The 12,918-nt window shown below is 40.0% G+C and overlaps 1 protein-coding gene across 6 annotated transcripts in view; it reads right to left on the bottom strand.

Annotated features, from left to right (window-relative positions):
* The window catches only part of pcm1.L (pericentriolar material 1 L homeolog), a 54,925-nt gene that overhangs the window by 11,037 nt on the left and 30,970 nt on the right, over positions 1–12,918 (bottom strand). For all 6 annotated transcript variants that reach the window (XM_018231350.2, XM_018231504.2, XM_018231579.2 and 3 more), the window contains 12 exon segments: positions 9,763–9,969; positions 8,933–9,155; positions 8,612–8,757; positions 8,297–8,493; positions 7,472–7,646; positions 6,853–7,205; positions 6,431–6,583; positions 5,284–5,456; positions 2,701–2,835; positions 1,832–1,952; positions 1,596–1,727; positions 1,129–1,265 (listed from right to left, as the gene is read on the bottom strand). In XM_018231350.2, coding sequence (XP_018086839.1) covers positions 1,129–1,265; positions 1,596–1,727; positions 1,832–1,952; positions 2,701–2,835; positions 5,284–5,456; positions 6,431–6,583; positions 6,853–7,205; positions 7,472–7,646; positions 8,297–8,493; positions 8,612–8,757; positions 8,933–9,155; positions 9,763–9,969 — 2,152 coding nt within the window.

Genomic DNA, 12,918 nt, shown 5'->3' with positions numbered 1-12,918 from the left:
AACTAAATGTTGCACAATTGTGAAAGTTAACAGTCTGCGCCTGAATTACTGAGCTGCCAGACTCAAACACCAGAGACAGGGACATTCAACTTTACACTTACATTTTGGAAAAACAGTAAAAAATAAATAATGGAAAGTAATTGGAAAAAGTCCTTATTTCCAGGGAACAATCTAAAAGCAACAGAATTGAAAAAAGTGTTTGAAAGATGAACAACCCCCTTTTAACCTGTCCGATCGACCAAACGACGAAAAACGACGGGACTCTCCACACACACGGCCTGAAAATCATATGAATTGAGGATTCGTACGATCCCATCTTTGCGTCTATGGCCAGCTTAAATCTCACAAGCCGTTGGGGAAAGCTTAAAAGTAAAGAGTTATGTGCCACACACACGGAGCATGTGAAATGAGCCATATTTGCCTTTTAAGACTACAGCTGTCTCTGTATGTAAAAGAAATACACACTGCAGTACAACTAGTACGTTTTCATGTAGTTGTAGTAAATTTGCATTATTGCACACACCGGTTTAAACTAATCTGGCATCACCATTATTTTAAAATGAGTTGTAATTTGTTCTTAATTTGAAATATGACAAAATGAAAGTTTATTAAAGGGGAGGTTCACCTCTTAGATAACTTTTCGTACGTTACAGAATGGCTAATTCTTAGCAACTTTTCAAATGGTCTTCATCGTTTCTTTTTTGCAGTTTTTTTTTTGTTTTTTTTTAATTATTTGCCTTTTTTCTTCTGACTATTTCATGCTTTTAAATGAGGGTCACTAACCACATATAAAAAATAAATGTATCGTTATTGCTTTTTATTACTCATCTTTCTATTCGGGTGCTCTCCTACTCATATTTCAGATAATTTGGACCCTAGCAACCAGACTGCTGAAATTGCAAACTGGAGAGCTGCTGAATAAAAAGCTAAATAACGCAAAAACCACAAATTATAAAAACAAATTGTAAATTGTGTCAGAATATCACTCTCTATATCATACTAAAAGTTCATTTAAAGGTGACCAACTCCTTTAAATCTTTTCTTTAATTACTCCAACAACAACAAAAAAAAGATTCCCTTTAACTCAAATAGATATTGTACGCAATCATGAAGTTTGAAACGGCTCACTTTTAAGAAAGGGATAACCTCCTTCATAATCGCTTTTATTTGTCTGTCAAGCTGCTTGGAATCAATATATGGGCAGGGAATTCCAGACGCATCATCTACAGAATGCTGAGCACGTCCTCTCGCTTCATCGTTTGTTCCTTAGAAAACAAAATAGGAGGAGAATAGCGGTTTCAGTGGTGAAGCACACCATCTGCACAGTTACCTGAAGTATCCATGAATTCTTACAGAAAGCCGATTTTAAAACTCAGTTTAAGATTTGCTATAAAATGACCCTTCTTAAAGCAGTATTTATATGCACTATATACAGTACAAACCTCTACCAGGATCTAGCAATACATTACAAAATACTGTATAGCCCATACTGGGAATATAATTGACATCGGAAAGAAATATTGCCTTTTGTAGACTTGCTTTATAGGAAATACTAGATTTCAGTTGACATAATTTACTGCCTTTTAAAGGATTACCTTCCAAACTTGAGGCAGCAGCGTTGAGATTGTTGCAGCAGTCTGCAACCAACCCATTTTCAGTTTCGCTTTTCATGCGTTCATATTCTCGCATTCTAGCCAATGCTTGGTCAAAATGAATCACAGTGTTTCCTAAAGATACAAATACAGTACATTTGTGACGCTGTATCAACGAGGATCTCACGGATACTCAAAGTTGAAACATAGCACAAAAATATTCAATAAGAAAAACTTACCCAAGTCATCAGTGGCAAATGGCTCAAAGTTTGAGGAGGTTGATAAAGAGCTAATGTTATCACCATCATTCTGTTCACCTTCCTGACAAACTGGGCCATCTGAATTCTTAGCATACATCTCCTGAAATAGAATTGCACATTAGAATTTATTCTTCCGGATAGAATATAAAGCAGAAAATAAATACAAAAGGAACTATAGTGTCCAGATTGCAAATATTACATTTTAAAGGGGAACTCCACACATTACATAAGCTTTTTGAAAAGTAAACATAATTTCAAGCAACTTTGCAATATACATTAATTAAAAAAAATATGCAGACTTTGCATGATTTTTAATGGTTTGGAACAGTTCCCTAAGCCTAGCCCCTTCTATCCTGCTGCTCTGTCTGACTACTTTGCTGAGCTGGCTGACTACTGTTACTTTGTTTCAGCAGCCATCTGTCCTCAGCCTGCATCCTCCAAACCCCACAATTCCCTGCACATGTGATTTCAAGAAGGAATGGAACATCATAGTGCAATGCATTGTGGGTTATGTAGTTCCTGCATGCTGTCTGTAAGCTGTGGAGAAGTTGTTACAATTTGGAACGTCAGTGTTTTAGTCAATCCCTGCCAGGATGATGCAGAAAGAGAAGAACTGTTAAACAGCTGGATTGCAGCATAGAAAATGGCATTTATTTATACTTTTTGAAGAAACAGTTAATGATGATGATGATGATGATGTATATTATTTGGTATATTAGGGGTTTCTGTGTTATGTGGGCCTCTATCAAATTTTTTTGGAAGACGCTTTTCCCCTTTAACTTATTGATAAGGTCTACAGCATGCAGCTTTGTATTTAAATGACAAAAAATAAAGATAAATATACACACATCATCAGTGGTGACCAGACTCTCGCTTGGTGTTAGCTCAGAGGTTGAAGCCATCCAACCAGTTGACTCCAGTGCTTTAGTACAGGTTTCATGCTTCTTTGCATTGCCTTCACTCACATGTCTGGTTACAATGTCCTGGAAAGAATGATAATATTAGTGGCTTTCAGACTCTGCACTTCATCCCCATTTGTGGTCGAATATTTGGTCAGACCAATATGGGGAAGCCCATTTTCAAAGTCCGAATTTATCTCATTCTTTTCTGAAAAATACTCCAACCAAACCCGCACTGTTTTTACCCCCTTATTTATCAAGAGTGTTGGACTGGGACAGCAGGGGCCCACCAAATCATCTTAGACCAGGGGCCACTCTCAGTACTAATTTCTTTTTCTCCTCACGCACCCTCTATTCTCCTAGTCCCTCTTTCTTTACATACTATAATCTATTATTCCATCTATTTAGCCATCTATTTGTTCTCATAGACATAGGGAAATAGGTCCCCACTGACACCTGGGCCCCTGGCTTTTCAAGTTATCCCAGTGGGCCAGTCTGACACGGCCTATTAATTCATTTTCCTGAAAATTGTGCTGGATTCAGACTTTTTCCATCCTTGGGGTATATTAAATGCTAAAAAAAATCATTTTTTTCCTCACTAAAAATTCACATTTTATAGTAAAAAAAAACCACAAATTGTTCAGGTTTTTGGCATTCAGTGTTTAACAAGTAACCCCCTAAGTCTCTCCCATCACAAAAAAATCCCAGGACAGCAAATAAGCATTCACACCAACAGCCTCCAAGCCCCAATCAGGCCCAGACTGGCCATCTGTGAATTAGGGGCAAATGCCCGGTGGGCGGTATAATGTAAATGGCCCGCATGGGGCTCTTTGCACAGCCTGCTGTCCTGATACTGTGTAGATCAGAGGTCCCCAACCTTTTTTTACTTGTGAGCCACATTTAAATGTAAAAAAGAGTTGGAGAGCAACATAAACATGAAAAAGTCCATGGGGATGAAAAATAAGGGCTGTGATTGGCTATTTGGTCGCCCCTAGGTGTACTGGCAGCCTAAAGGAGGGTCCGTTTGGCAGTACACCTGGTTTTTATGCAACAAAAACTTGCCTCCAAGCCAGAAATTCCAAAATAAGCGCCTGCTTTGAGGCCACTGGGAGCAACATCCAAGGGGTTGGAGAGCAACATGTTGCTCGCGAGCTACTGGTTGGGGACCACTGGTGTAGATGTAATGAGGCTGCTGTGCTGACAAACACCACTAGATGTCTCTTATTTCTCCAGTGACTAGCTCCTATGCAGTTCTTCAAAGTAACCACTAGTGTCAGCACTTCTGGAACCTGTAACTGCGTTTGTACAGGTATCGGTTTCTGAGCGTGCAGTCTTTATTTGCTGCCTCCCTGGTACTCCCTTGCAGCATGAAGAGGCAAATCTCTGGCAAATTTATACTTATTACTTATTTCTCAGCTTATTGCTGTGTTTGCTGAAAATTTTTAACAGCTAATATCTGTTAAAGGGGTGGTTCACCTTTAAGGTAACTTTTATTATGCTATAGAACTGCCAATTCTAAGCAACTTTTCAACTGGTTTTCATTATTTTTTTTTTATATAGTTTTATAGTTTTCGTTATTTCTTCAGGGGAAATTAACAGTTTTGTGTACTGACTATGTAGCCACTTATGAAGATACTTAAAGGAAAACTATACCCCCAAAATGAATACTTAAGCAACAGATAGTTTATATCAAATTGAATGACATATTAAAGAATCTTACCAAACTGGAATATATATTTACATAAATATTGCCCTTTTACATCTCTTGCCTTGAACCACCATTTTGTGACTCTATCTGTGCTGCCTCAGAGATCACCTGACCAGAAATACTACAACACTAACTGTAACAGGAAGAAGTGAGGAAGCAAAAGACAGAACTCTGTCTGTTAATTGGCTCATGTGACCTTACATGTGGTTTCTATGTGTGCACAGTGAATCTTACGATCTCAGGGGGCAGCCCTTATTTTTTAAAATGGCAATTTTCTATTTATGATTACCCAATGGCACATACTACTAGAAAAGGATATTATTATGATAATGGTTTATTTACATTAAGCAGGGTTTTACACATGAGCTGTTTTATGCAATATCTTTTTATAGAGACCTACATTGTTTGGGGGGTATAGTTTTCCTTTAACTACCTTAGTCACATTGTATTGTGCACCTTTACTTTATGATGAATTTGCCATATTTGTCAGTCAGACAGATATAGAAAAAAATATTTGCTCTATCAAATAAGCTAATTTCTTTAGCAAATATATGTATAGATCGGCAAAGATCTGATTGGTTGCTATGGGCAAAATCACTGGTGATATTTGTTGCTATTGTTATTAAATACACCCCTTAGTGCAGATGTATACATGTGGGCTGCGTCAGCTTTTTGTTGCCAAGGCTGCTTTTAACTCCTGGTCCGGCGCTGGCCCCAATTACATTGCTTTTTGCAACAATGGGCTGGAGACAGACCCACAGTGTATGAACTTAGTACAAAGGTAATTAGTAAGAAAAACGGAAAAGAAATGAAAGGTTTCTTACCTGTAGTGCAAACAAGGCTTTTTGTCGCAGATAATCTGTATTTAGAAGTTGCAGCTCATGAAACAGCTCAATAAGGAAGTGAGGCCGGGACTCATTTTGTGAAATTAGTGTGGCAACTTCAGAGTAGATGGTATCACGCAGCGTTTCAAACATTGAAACATCACTGCCAGCCTCTAAAGTGTGTGATGGGAAAATGAATTGTCAGTTTGATCTCATGCTAAGACTATACTGATTTTGTTTTCTTTCTTTTAGGAACACTGGAATGTTTTTGCCCATTAGAGGGTAGGACTAAATCAGGGCAGATTAGGGTAAGAGGATTGGTATAGAAATAGTATGCCTATGACACACACCGTGTTATTACTTGTGGTGTCATTTAAAAGGCAAATACGGATCTCCTTTCACCCTCCAGTCATCTAATAGGAATGACTCACCATCTTTCCCTGCTCACTCCTAGCTCTGGGCTGAGATTACAGCAGGGAGGGGAGGAGGGAGGGGGAGTGAGAAGCAAACTGAGCATGCTCAAGCCCTAGCTCTGGAGGTTTATGCTGAAAACAGGAAGTCTAGATACAGAAGCCCATGTGTACACAATAGAAGGAAAGAAAGACAGTGTCTTTTTAAAGAGGACTCTGAGCAGCATTGAACATTGAGGGTTTACTGGTGTATTTATATAGACCTTTCTGATAAAGCTTACTTAATTGTAGCCTTTCCTTCTCCTTTAAATGGAAGTTAGCAACATATATTAGAATAGTAGTTTCGGTTGACAAACATGGAGTTCACCCTTTATTTTCAAGTGAAACCTATCTAACTGATTTTTCATTTTAATTTAAGGACGATGGCAGACCAGGAGGAGATGTCACCCACAATAAATCTGCTCTCATTCGAGTTGCCGCACTGATCCGGCTTAATCTTAGGCAAATCCCTTCCTTCACATTTTCCCGTGGTTAACCCGGATCGCTATGCCCTTTACATTCAGCAATTAGAAATGTTAATCAAAGCGAAGGTATTTCCAGTACATTGTATTGAAATGAATATAAAACCCTGTTATTTTTTACTATAACCTGGCCCCTTGAGACATTCGAAGGATTGTAAAACTGACCCATGGCGTACCCTAGAATGTTAACAAACAAATGAATCAGCAGTTTGATACCTGAGGACATTTCAGTAGCTTTGCTTTCCTTTTCTACTCTTTGTGCACTGCTGGTTTTAATCACATTCCCCACAACAACTTCCTCTGTCTGAGCATGTTTGCAAGTGGTCTGATTCGGTTCAGATGCACTGGATGCACTAGCAGCTTGAAATCCTACGTAAATACAAAAAAAACAGATGGTGGTTTGTTTTTTTTTGTAAAGTTCAAAAACATTGTTAAAAAAAAGTCAAGAACCACACCACATGAACTATAAATGAGAACTGTAATTCATTAAAAACTGTTAACACATTTTACACTTTCGAAAGGGCAAAAAAAAACAGTATTATTGGTAAATACTACCCTACAGCTTCCAATGAAAAACGAATTTGATTTGGCCCAACCAATTAGATGTTTGCCCTATCATGCAAGTTCTTTAATCTTACCGCAACTCTTGATTCCTTTGCTTTTCTGATGAAAAACCTTCCTTTTCTTATTTTTTGCTTTGGGGGTTTTGTCTTTTGATGCAAGACTGGCCTGTGCAGATGCTTTTCGAGACTTGAACATTTTAGTTACAGTCGTTGGATCCACTGGATCAGGCATACTGCTCAAACTCTCCACAGACACCTCATCAAACTGCTTTACTTTCCTGGATTCTTCTGCCAGCTTGGCTGACGCACCACCTGCTGAAAGTCCAGCACCAAAACATGCTGGTTTCTTTTCTTGATCACTCTTTTGATGATTTTCTACCCATACTCTTCTGCCTTGCTCGCTCTCATCTGGTTTCTTTGGTGGATTCCTTTTAAAGCAAACAAGAAATCTATACACATCTATTTTTTTTTATTTATATTTTGACATCGTTGTACATAGCTCTTTACACAGGTAATAAACACAAGCAACTGGACTTTCATTGGCTCTAATGCTTTACAAAAGATGTGTGTAAATACTACCCTACAGCTTATCAACTACAGACAACAAGAATATATTTAAAATAGGTCTGTATACTAGACTATTTTAAAGCGCATAGGTTCTGAAGTGTAAAAAAAAAAGCCATTTTGCGGTTACCTTTCCTTTTCTGTTGAATTGGACCGATGGCTTTCAAATGGTTTGGGAAAGGCCATATACTCGGTCTTCCCAGAAGTGTTTTGATCATGTGGTTGGAGAGGAGTGTCAGTATGAGAAGCTACATTTTGGGTGAAATTTTCGAAGCCATGTGGAAAAACAGGATTAAAATTCATTCCTGTGGCAAGACAAAATTATGTAATTAAAGCAGGGTGACCTACTAACGTTATAGTAACTGCTCTGCAAATTTTCTATTCAGTCTTTTGAAATAAGAATAATTATATTTATTGATCATTCCAGAGGCATTCAGTAAACGTTAAGTATGAGATTATTTCTTTATTTTTATCAGAAAAAAATGTTCATTAACAGGTGAGGTGTTTTTACATTGAAGACCTTATACATGATACAGTCAGGATCTGGCTGAACCTGTCATGGGTCCATCACTCTTTCTGAATGACCCATGTTATCCAGAGACAAAAAGCAATATGGTTGCTGGTCAGCTGTATAAGTCACTCCTTTTGGCAGGGTTTGTAATGCAAACAAAACCACACAGATAGTGGTTCTTTCCATGTTGAAGAAAATAGGACTGACCACACATGCTGTGGTTCTATGAAATCTCAGTATACTATATATATGACCACCTAGACATAGCATGAATGTCTTGATATATTTGGACTTTTACCAAATAAAACACGTAACCAGTACAACTAACCTCACTGAATATCTAACTAACAAGATATAAAATATATTGCCTATAAAAGTACACACACACTTATCAATATAAAAATTTAGAGATGTTCTGCTCAACAGCAGAAAATATCTTTGTACCTGGAACGACATTGGGAATGCTGCCAAATGCTGGCATGTTAAGTAAATTCATGGTTGGTGGGAGGAAACTGAAGTTTGGAAATATGTTAGGAGATGTAAGAGGAGGTGCACTACTGCCTCTGTCTTCTCTCTGGTGGCTTTCTCCCTGTAAGTGCTGTGGTTGTTGTACAAGAAGGTCATTCAACATTTGTTTCAACCTGAAATACATATACAGATATGGTTATACAGAATTAAAGAGCGAGACAGAGCTTAGTTTTGGTCCTAGACCAACCCATTCTACAGCTGCCTTTAATACCTAGACTATGGTGATCATACCTTAGAACATTGCTTTGTTGCCAGTTGAGTTGAGTGTAGCACTGGTTAAGCTGATGCATTATAAGTTGTACCTGTGAAGCTCCAACATTACTTGGCATTACACTGTAGGGAGTCGTTATCATGCTCTGGAGTAAATAGGACAGGGCCTAAAATATTAAACAAAGGGTTTAAATAAGGGGTTTTTTTTTCAATGTAGTGTCCTTATCACCGTACACACATGTCCCAGACAAACAAAACTTGGTGCAGACATAAAACCCACATGAGAGTAAAACTTAGAGAATTAAAAAAAAATAAAAAAAAAAAATAACGTGAGTTCAATACCTGCTGATCACGCATTAAAGTCTGACAGATACTGGTGCTGTAGTCAAGCTGTTTTTTAATCTGATCAATTTGCTCTTGCCAGTGTTCCTTCTCTTCAACATGAGAAAGCTCAGACATCCATCGATAATTTTCTTGTCGCCGCATACTAACATTCTGCTGTTGTCTTGTTTTAGGAGAGGGACGATGATTGCCCTCAACTGAAAGAGGACATTGGTTTTTCCACCTAAAAGTACATGCAAAAATAATTTGAAAGATCCTTGTGGAGGGAAATATGCAAGTGTAATGTATGAATTTGAGTACGTGTGTTTATATAAAAGCTCTGATAGCCCAAAAAAATCTCAGCTGTCCATTATATTGCTTTCCCTGCATAGAAATCACTTTAATTTTTTGCGCTTCCTAAATGTCACAGACTTCCTCACATGCCTTTGGCGTCCCTACGGTCTCTAACTGCATAGACTGTGCATGGGCATTTGCACAATTCTTGGGCATACAATAGATTTTGGCATGATGAAAATCTTGCCTTAATTACAGTTTCCACAAACTGACAGATACCTGTATGCTCTAATTGTGGATTCAAAAAAAATTAAGGAAATAAGATTTTGAAATTTTTAATAGTTTAAGCCAGGTTTATTTTGCTCAACTAACAAGACTGCCATAGTATTTGAAATTATTTATTAGGTTGACAGGTCCCCCTTAAGGACTAAAAGGAATCCTGTATGATTTTTTTTTTTTTTGTGTACATATGTATGGCAATAGACAGGATAAGCACAAATATTTGTCTTGCATGTACATTTAGAACTGTATTCATTACTAATTACATATTAACTAACCCATCTTTGCTGCTCCTTCCATTAAATGAAGTTTTTCTAATACTATTCTGAGGATAAGAATTATTTTCACAGGAAGTATTGTCTTGCTCATCTTCTTCAATATCTATCTGATGTACATCCGACAGGCATTCTTCGTCATCAACCTCCTCCTCCTCTTCTTCTTCTTCAAGGGCACATTGTGTGGATCCTCCCCAAGTAGCCATAGTCCTAAGACACAAGACCAAATAGAGATAAATAGTGCATTTTTAAAAGAAAAGAGATTCTGTGTACTCACTGTTAAATCTCTTTCTCTTCAGTCGCTTGGGGGACACAGGGACAGTGGGGTATAGCTGGTAGCAGTAGGAGGAGGACACAACAATATGAAAAATTTAACTAGCTCCTCCTCCGCTGGCTATACCCCCCAGCAGGCGGAGCCAAGTCAGTTTTTTAACGAAGTACTCATATAACGTAACTTAAGTAGTAACCAGACCATGTCTGATTGTCAGAATACCCCCTATTCAGGGAGGGAAGCCCTGTGTCCCCCATCGACTGAAGAAAAAGAGATTTAACGGTGAGTACACAATCTCCTTTTCTCCAGTGTTAGCTTGGGGGACACAAGGACAGTGGGGACGTACCAAAGCTGTCCCCTTGCATAGGGCGGAAAGGATAGGCCTACGTGGAAGAGACCACTGCAGCTTGAACTACTTTCTTGCCGAAGCGTGTGTCAGAAGCCGCAAAGGTATCAAAAATGGTAGAATTTTTGGTATCAAAATGGTAGAACTTTGCAAATGAGTGGATGGATGTCCACGTAGCTGCTTTGCATAGCTGCTCAGCCGAGGCTTGGTTCTGGAAGGCCCAGGAAGTGCTCATCACCCTGGTGGAGTGTGCCTTGTTGCGTTGTGGGGTTGTTATCCCCTTGCGATGTATGTTGTCTGAATAGTCTGTTTAATATAGTGTGAGATGGCAGCCTTTGAGGCTGGTGTCCCTTGTAGGGGTCCCCCTGGGACAACAACCAGAGCATCCGTCTTTAGTATGTCCCGAACTGTGTGCAAATAGAACTCGAGAGCCCGGACGGGGTTTAAAAAGTGTAGTTCAGCCTCTTTAGGATTGGATAGATATGGACAAAAGGTTGGAATGGTAATTTCTTGATTAAGGTGAAATGACGAAACTACTTAGGGGAGGAAAGATGGTATTGTACAAAGTACCGCCCTGACCTGGTGGAAATCAACGTAGGGAGGCTTGCACGAAAGGACACTTAGTTCGAAGACTCTACTCGCCAAAGCAATTGCAAGCAATAATAAGATAGACATGGCTGAGACCTGCAACCTTAACAAACCTAGAGATAGTCCCAAGGATAGTCCTTCTTGTAAGAACTCCAGGAGGTTGGAGATGGACAATTCATTGAACTCCCTGCCATGTTGAGTAAACCACCCCTGGTATTTGTTCCATACTCTGTGATAGGTTTTTGCCGACACAGGTTTGAGAGCTGCCTGCATTGTGGTCACTACCTTGTCAGAGAACCCCTTGCTCTTTAGAATGCAGGTCTCAAGAGCCACTTTTCGGGTTTGGATGATGAATGGGTCCTTGTGAAAGAAGGTCTGGCAAGAGAGGGAGACTCCAGGGTTCCGCTATCGAGAGATCCGAGAAACACGTTCGTCTTGGCCACCTGGGAGCTATGAGGATGAGTGTTGTCTGTTCTCCCTGGAGCTTTCTGATCGTTCTTGGAATGAGAGGGATTGGTGGTAAGGCATAAGGGAGCTGGAAATTCCATTTTTATGTTAGGGCGTCCGCACCGAAGGCTAGAGGGTCCAGGTACTTGGCAAAAAAGTCTGTTACTTTTCGATATTTTGACGGGTGGCCATCAGATATACCTCCCATCTCGGTGAAAACTGTACATGGCAGACATCAGCGTTTGGTTGGTTTTGAACCTTCGCGTGCGGATGAACTTGTTTAGTTCCTTGAGGTCTAGGACTGTCTTAAATGTATTGAAATGTATTGTCCTTTTTGGGTACTATGAAGAGGTTTGAGTAGAATCCCTGGAAACGTTCCTGGGACGGAACTGTAATGATAACTTCCTTCTGGATAATTTTTGAACAACGTCTTGGAATGCGTTTGACTGGTTCCTGAGGAAATTTGGACATAAAGAAGCGGCGGAGGAGGGGAGCAGCAAACTCTAGGTGGTATCCCAGCGTTACTATCTCGTGAACCCAGGTGTCCCGGGTAAGTCAGAGCCAGGACTTGCTGAAATGTCGCAACCTTCCCCCTATTGTCTGGTAGCGCCAGGGATGGTGATTTCCCTGGATAGTCATGTCGATGTGGGCTTTTATGCATTCTTGGTGAAGGCCTTTTTGCCTTGTCAAGAGGATCTGGCCTTGCCCGTGCAGCTGCCTCTCCCCGAGGCCTGGTGGCGTGGGGGGATGCTCTTGTTATTTTGTGAGCACCGAAAAAACTTCCCTCTGCAAAAGGAGGATCTTGCCTTTGGTTGTGGTAGTAATGTGCTTTTACCACCTGTAGCTTGACTGATGATCTTGTCCAGATCTGGGCCAAAAAGTAGTTTTCCCTTGAAGGGTATAGAAGTTAGTGCTTTCTTAGAAGAAGAATCTGCTGACCACAGATTTAGCCAGAGTGACCGGCGCGCGGCCACTGCTAGTGCGGAAGTGCATCTAATCACCTGTACCCGAGTCCAGGGACGCTTCTCCGATATAGTCAATTGCTTTCTTAAATTTGCGACGCCCACCGTGTCAACTCATGGCGCAATGCACCTGATTGGATGGCCTCGAGTAGGGATTCTGACCAGGATTGCATGGCTATGCTAACCCAGGCCATGGCTAGTGCTGGTCGCAATGAGGTGCCTGCGGCCGAGAAAGTGGAGTGCAGTAGTACCTCTAATTTTTTTTATCCGTAGCATCCTTGAAGAATGAAGCATCCGGGACAGGTAGTGCAATCTTCTTGGAAAACCTGGAAACTGGAGCATCTACCGAGGGTGGTGCTGACCACTTTTCAGCAGATTCCGCCGTAAAAGGGTAAAAGCTTTAGGAATCTACGGTTAGCTTGGAAGCGCCTTTCTGGTTTGTCCCTCTCTTGTTGAATTAACTGGTCTAGTTTTGACTGAGATGAAAAATCGGAGATGCCTTACTATGTCCCTTGAAAAGTGGGTTTGTTGACTCGGTCGAGGCT

This window comes from Xenopus laevis, chromosome 1L, assembly GCF_017654675.1.
Source record: "Xenopus laevis strain J_2021 chromosome 1L, Xenopus_laevis_v10.1, whole genome shotgun sequence".
Taxonomy (NCBI): domain Eukaryota; kingdom Metazoa; phylum Chordata; class Amphibia; order Anura; family Pipidae; genus Xenopus; species Xenopus laevis.
The sequence above is the reverse complement of the archived record's forward strand: the minus strand, read 5'-3'. Positions and strand labels throughout refer to the sequence as shown.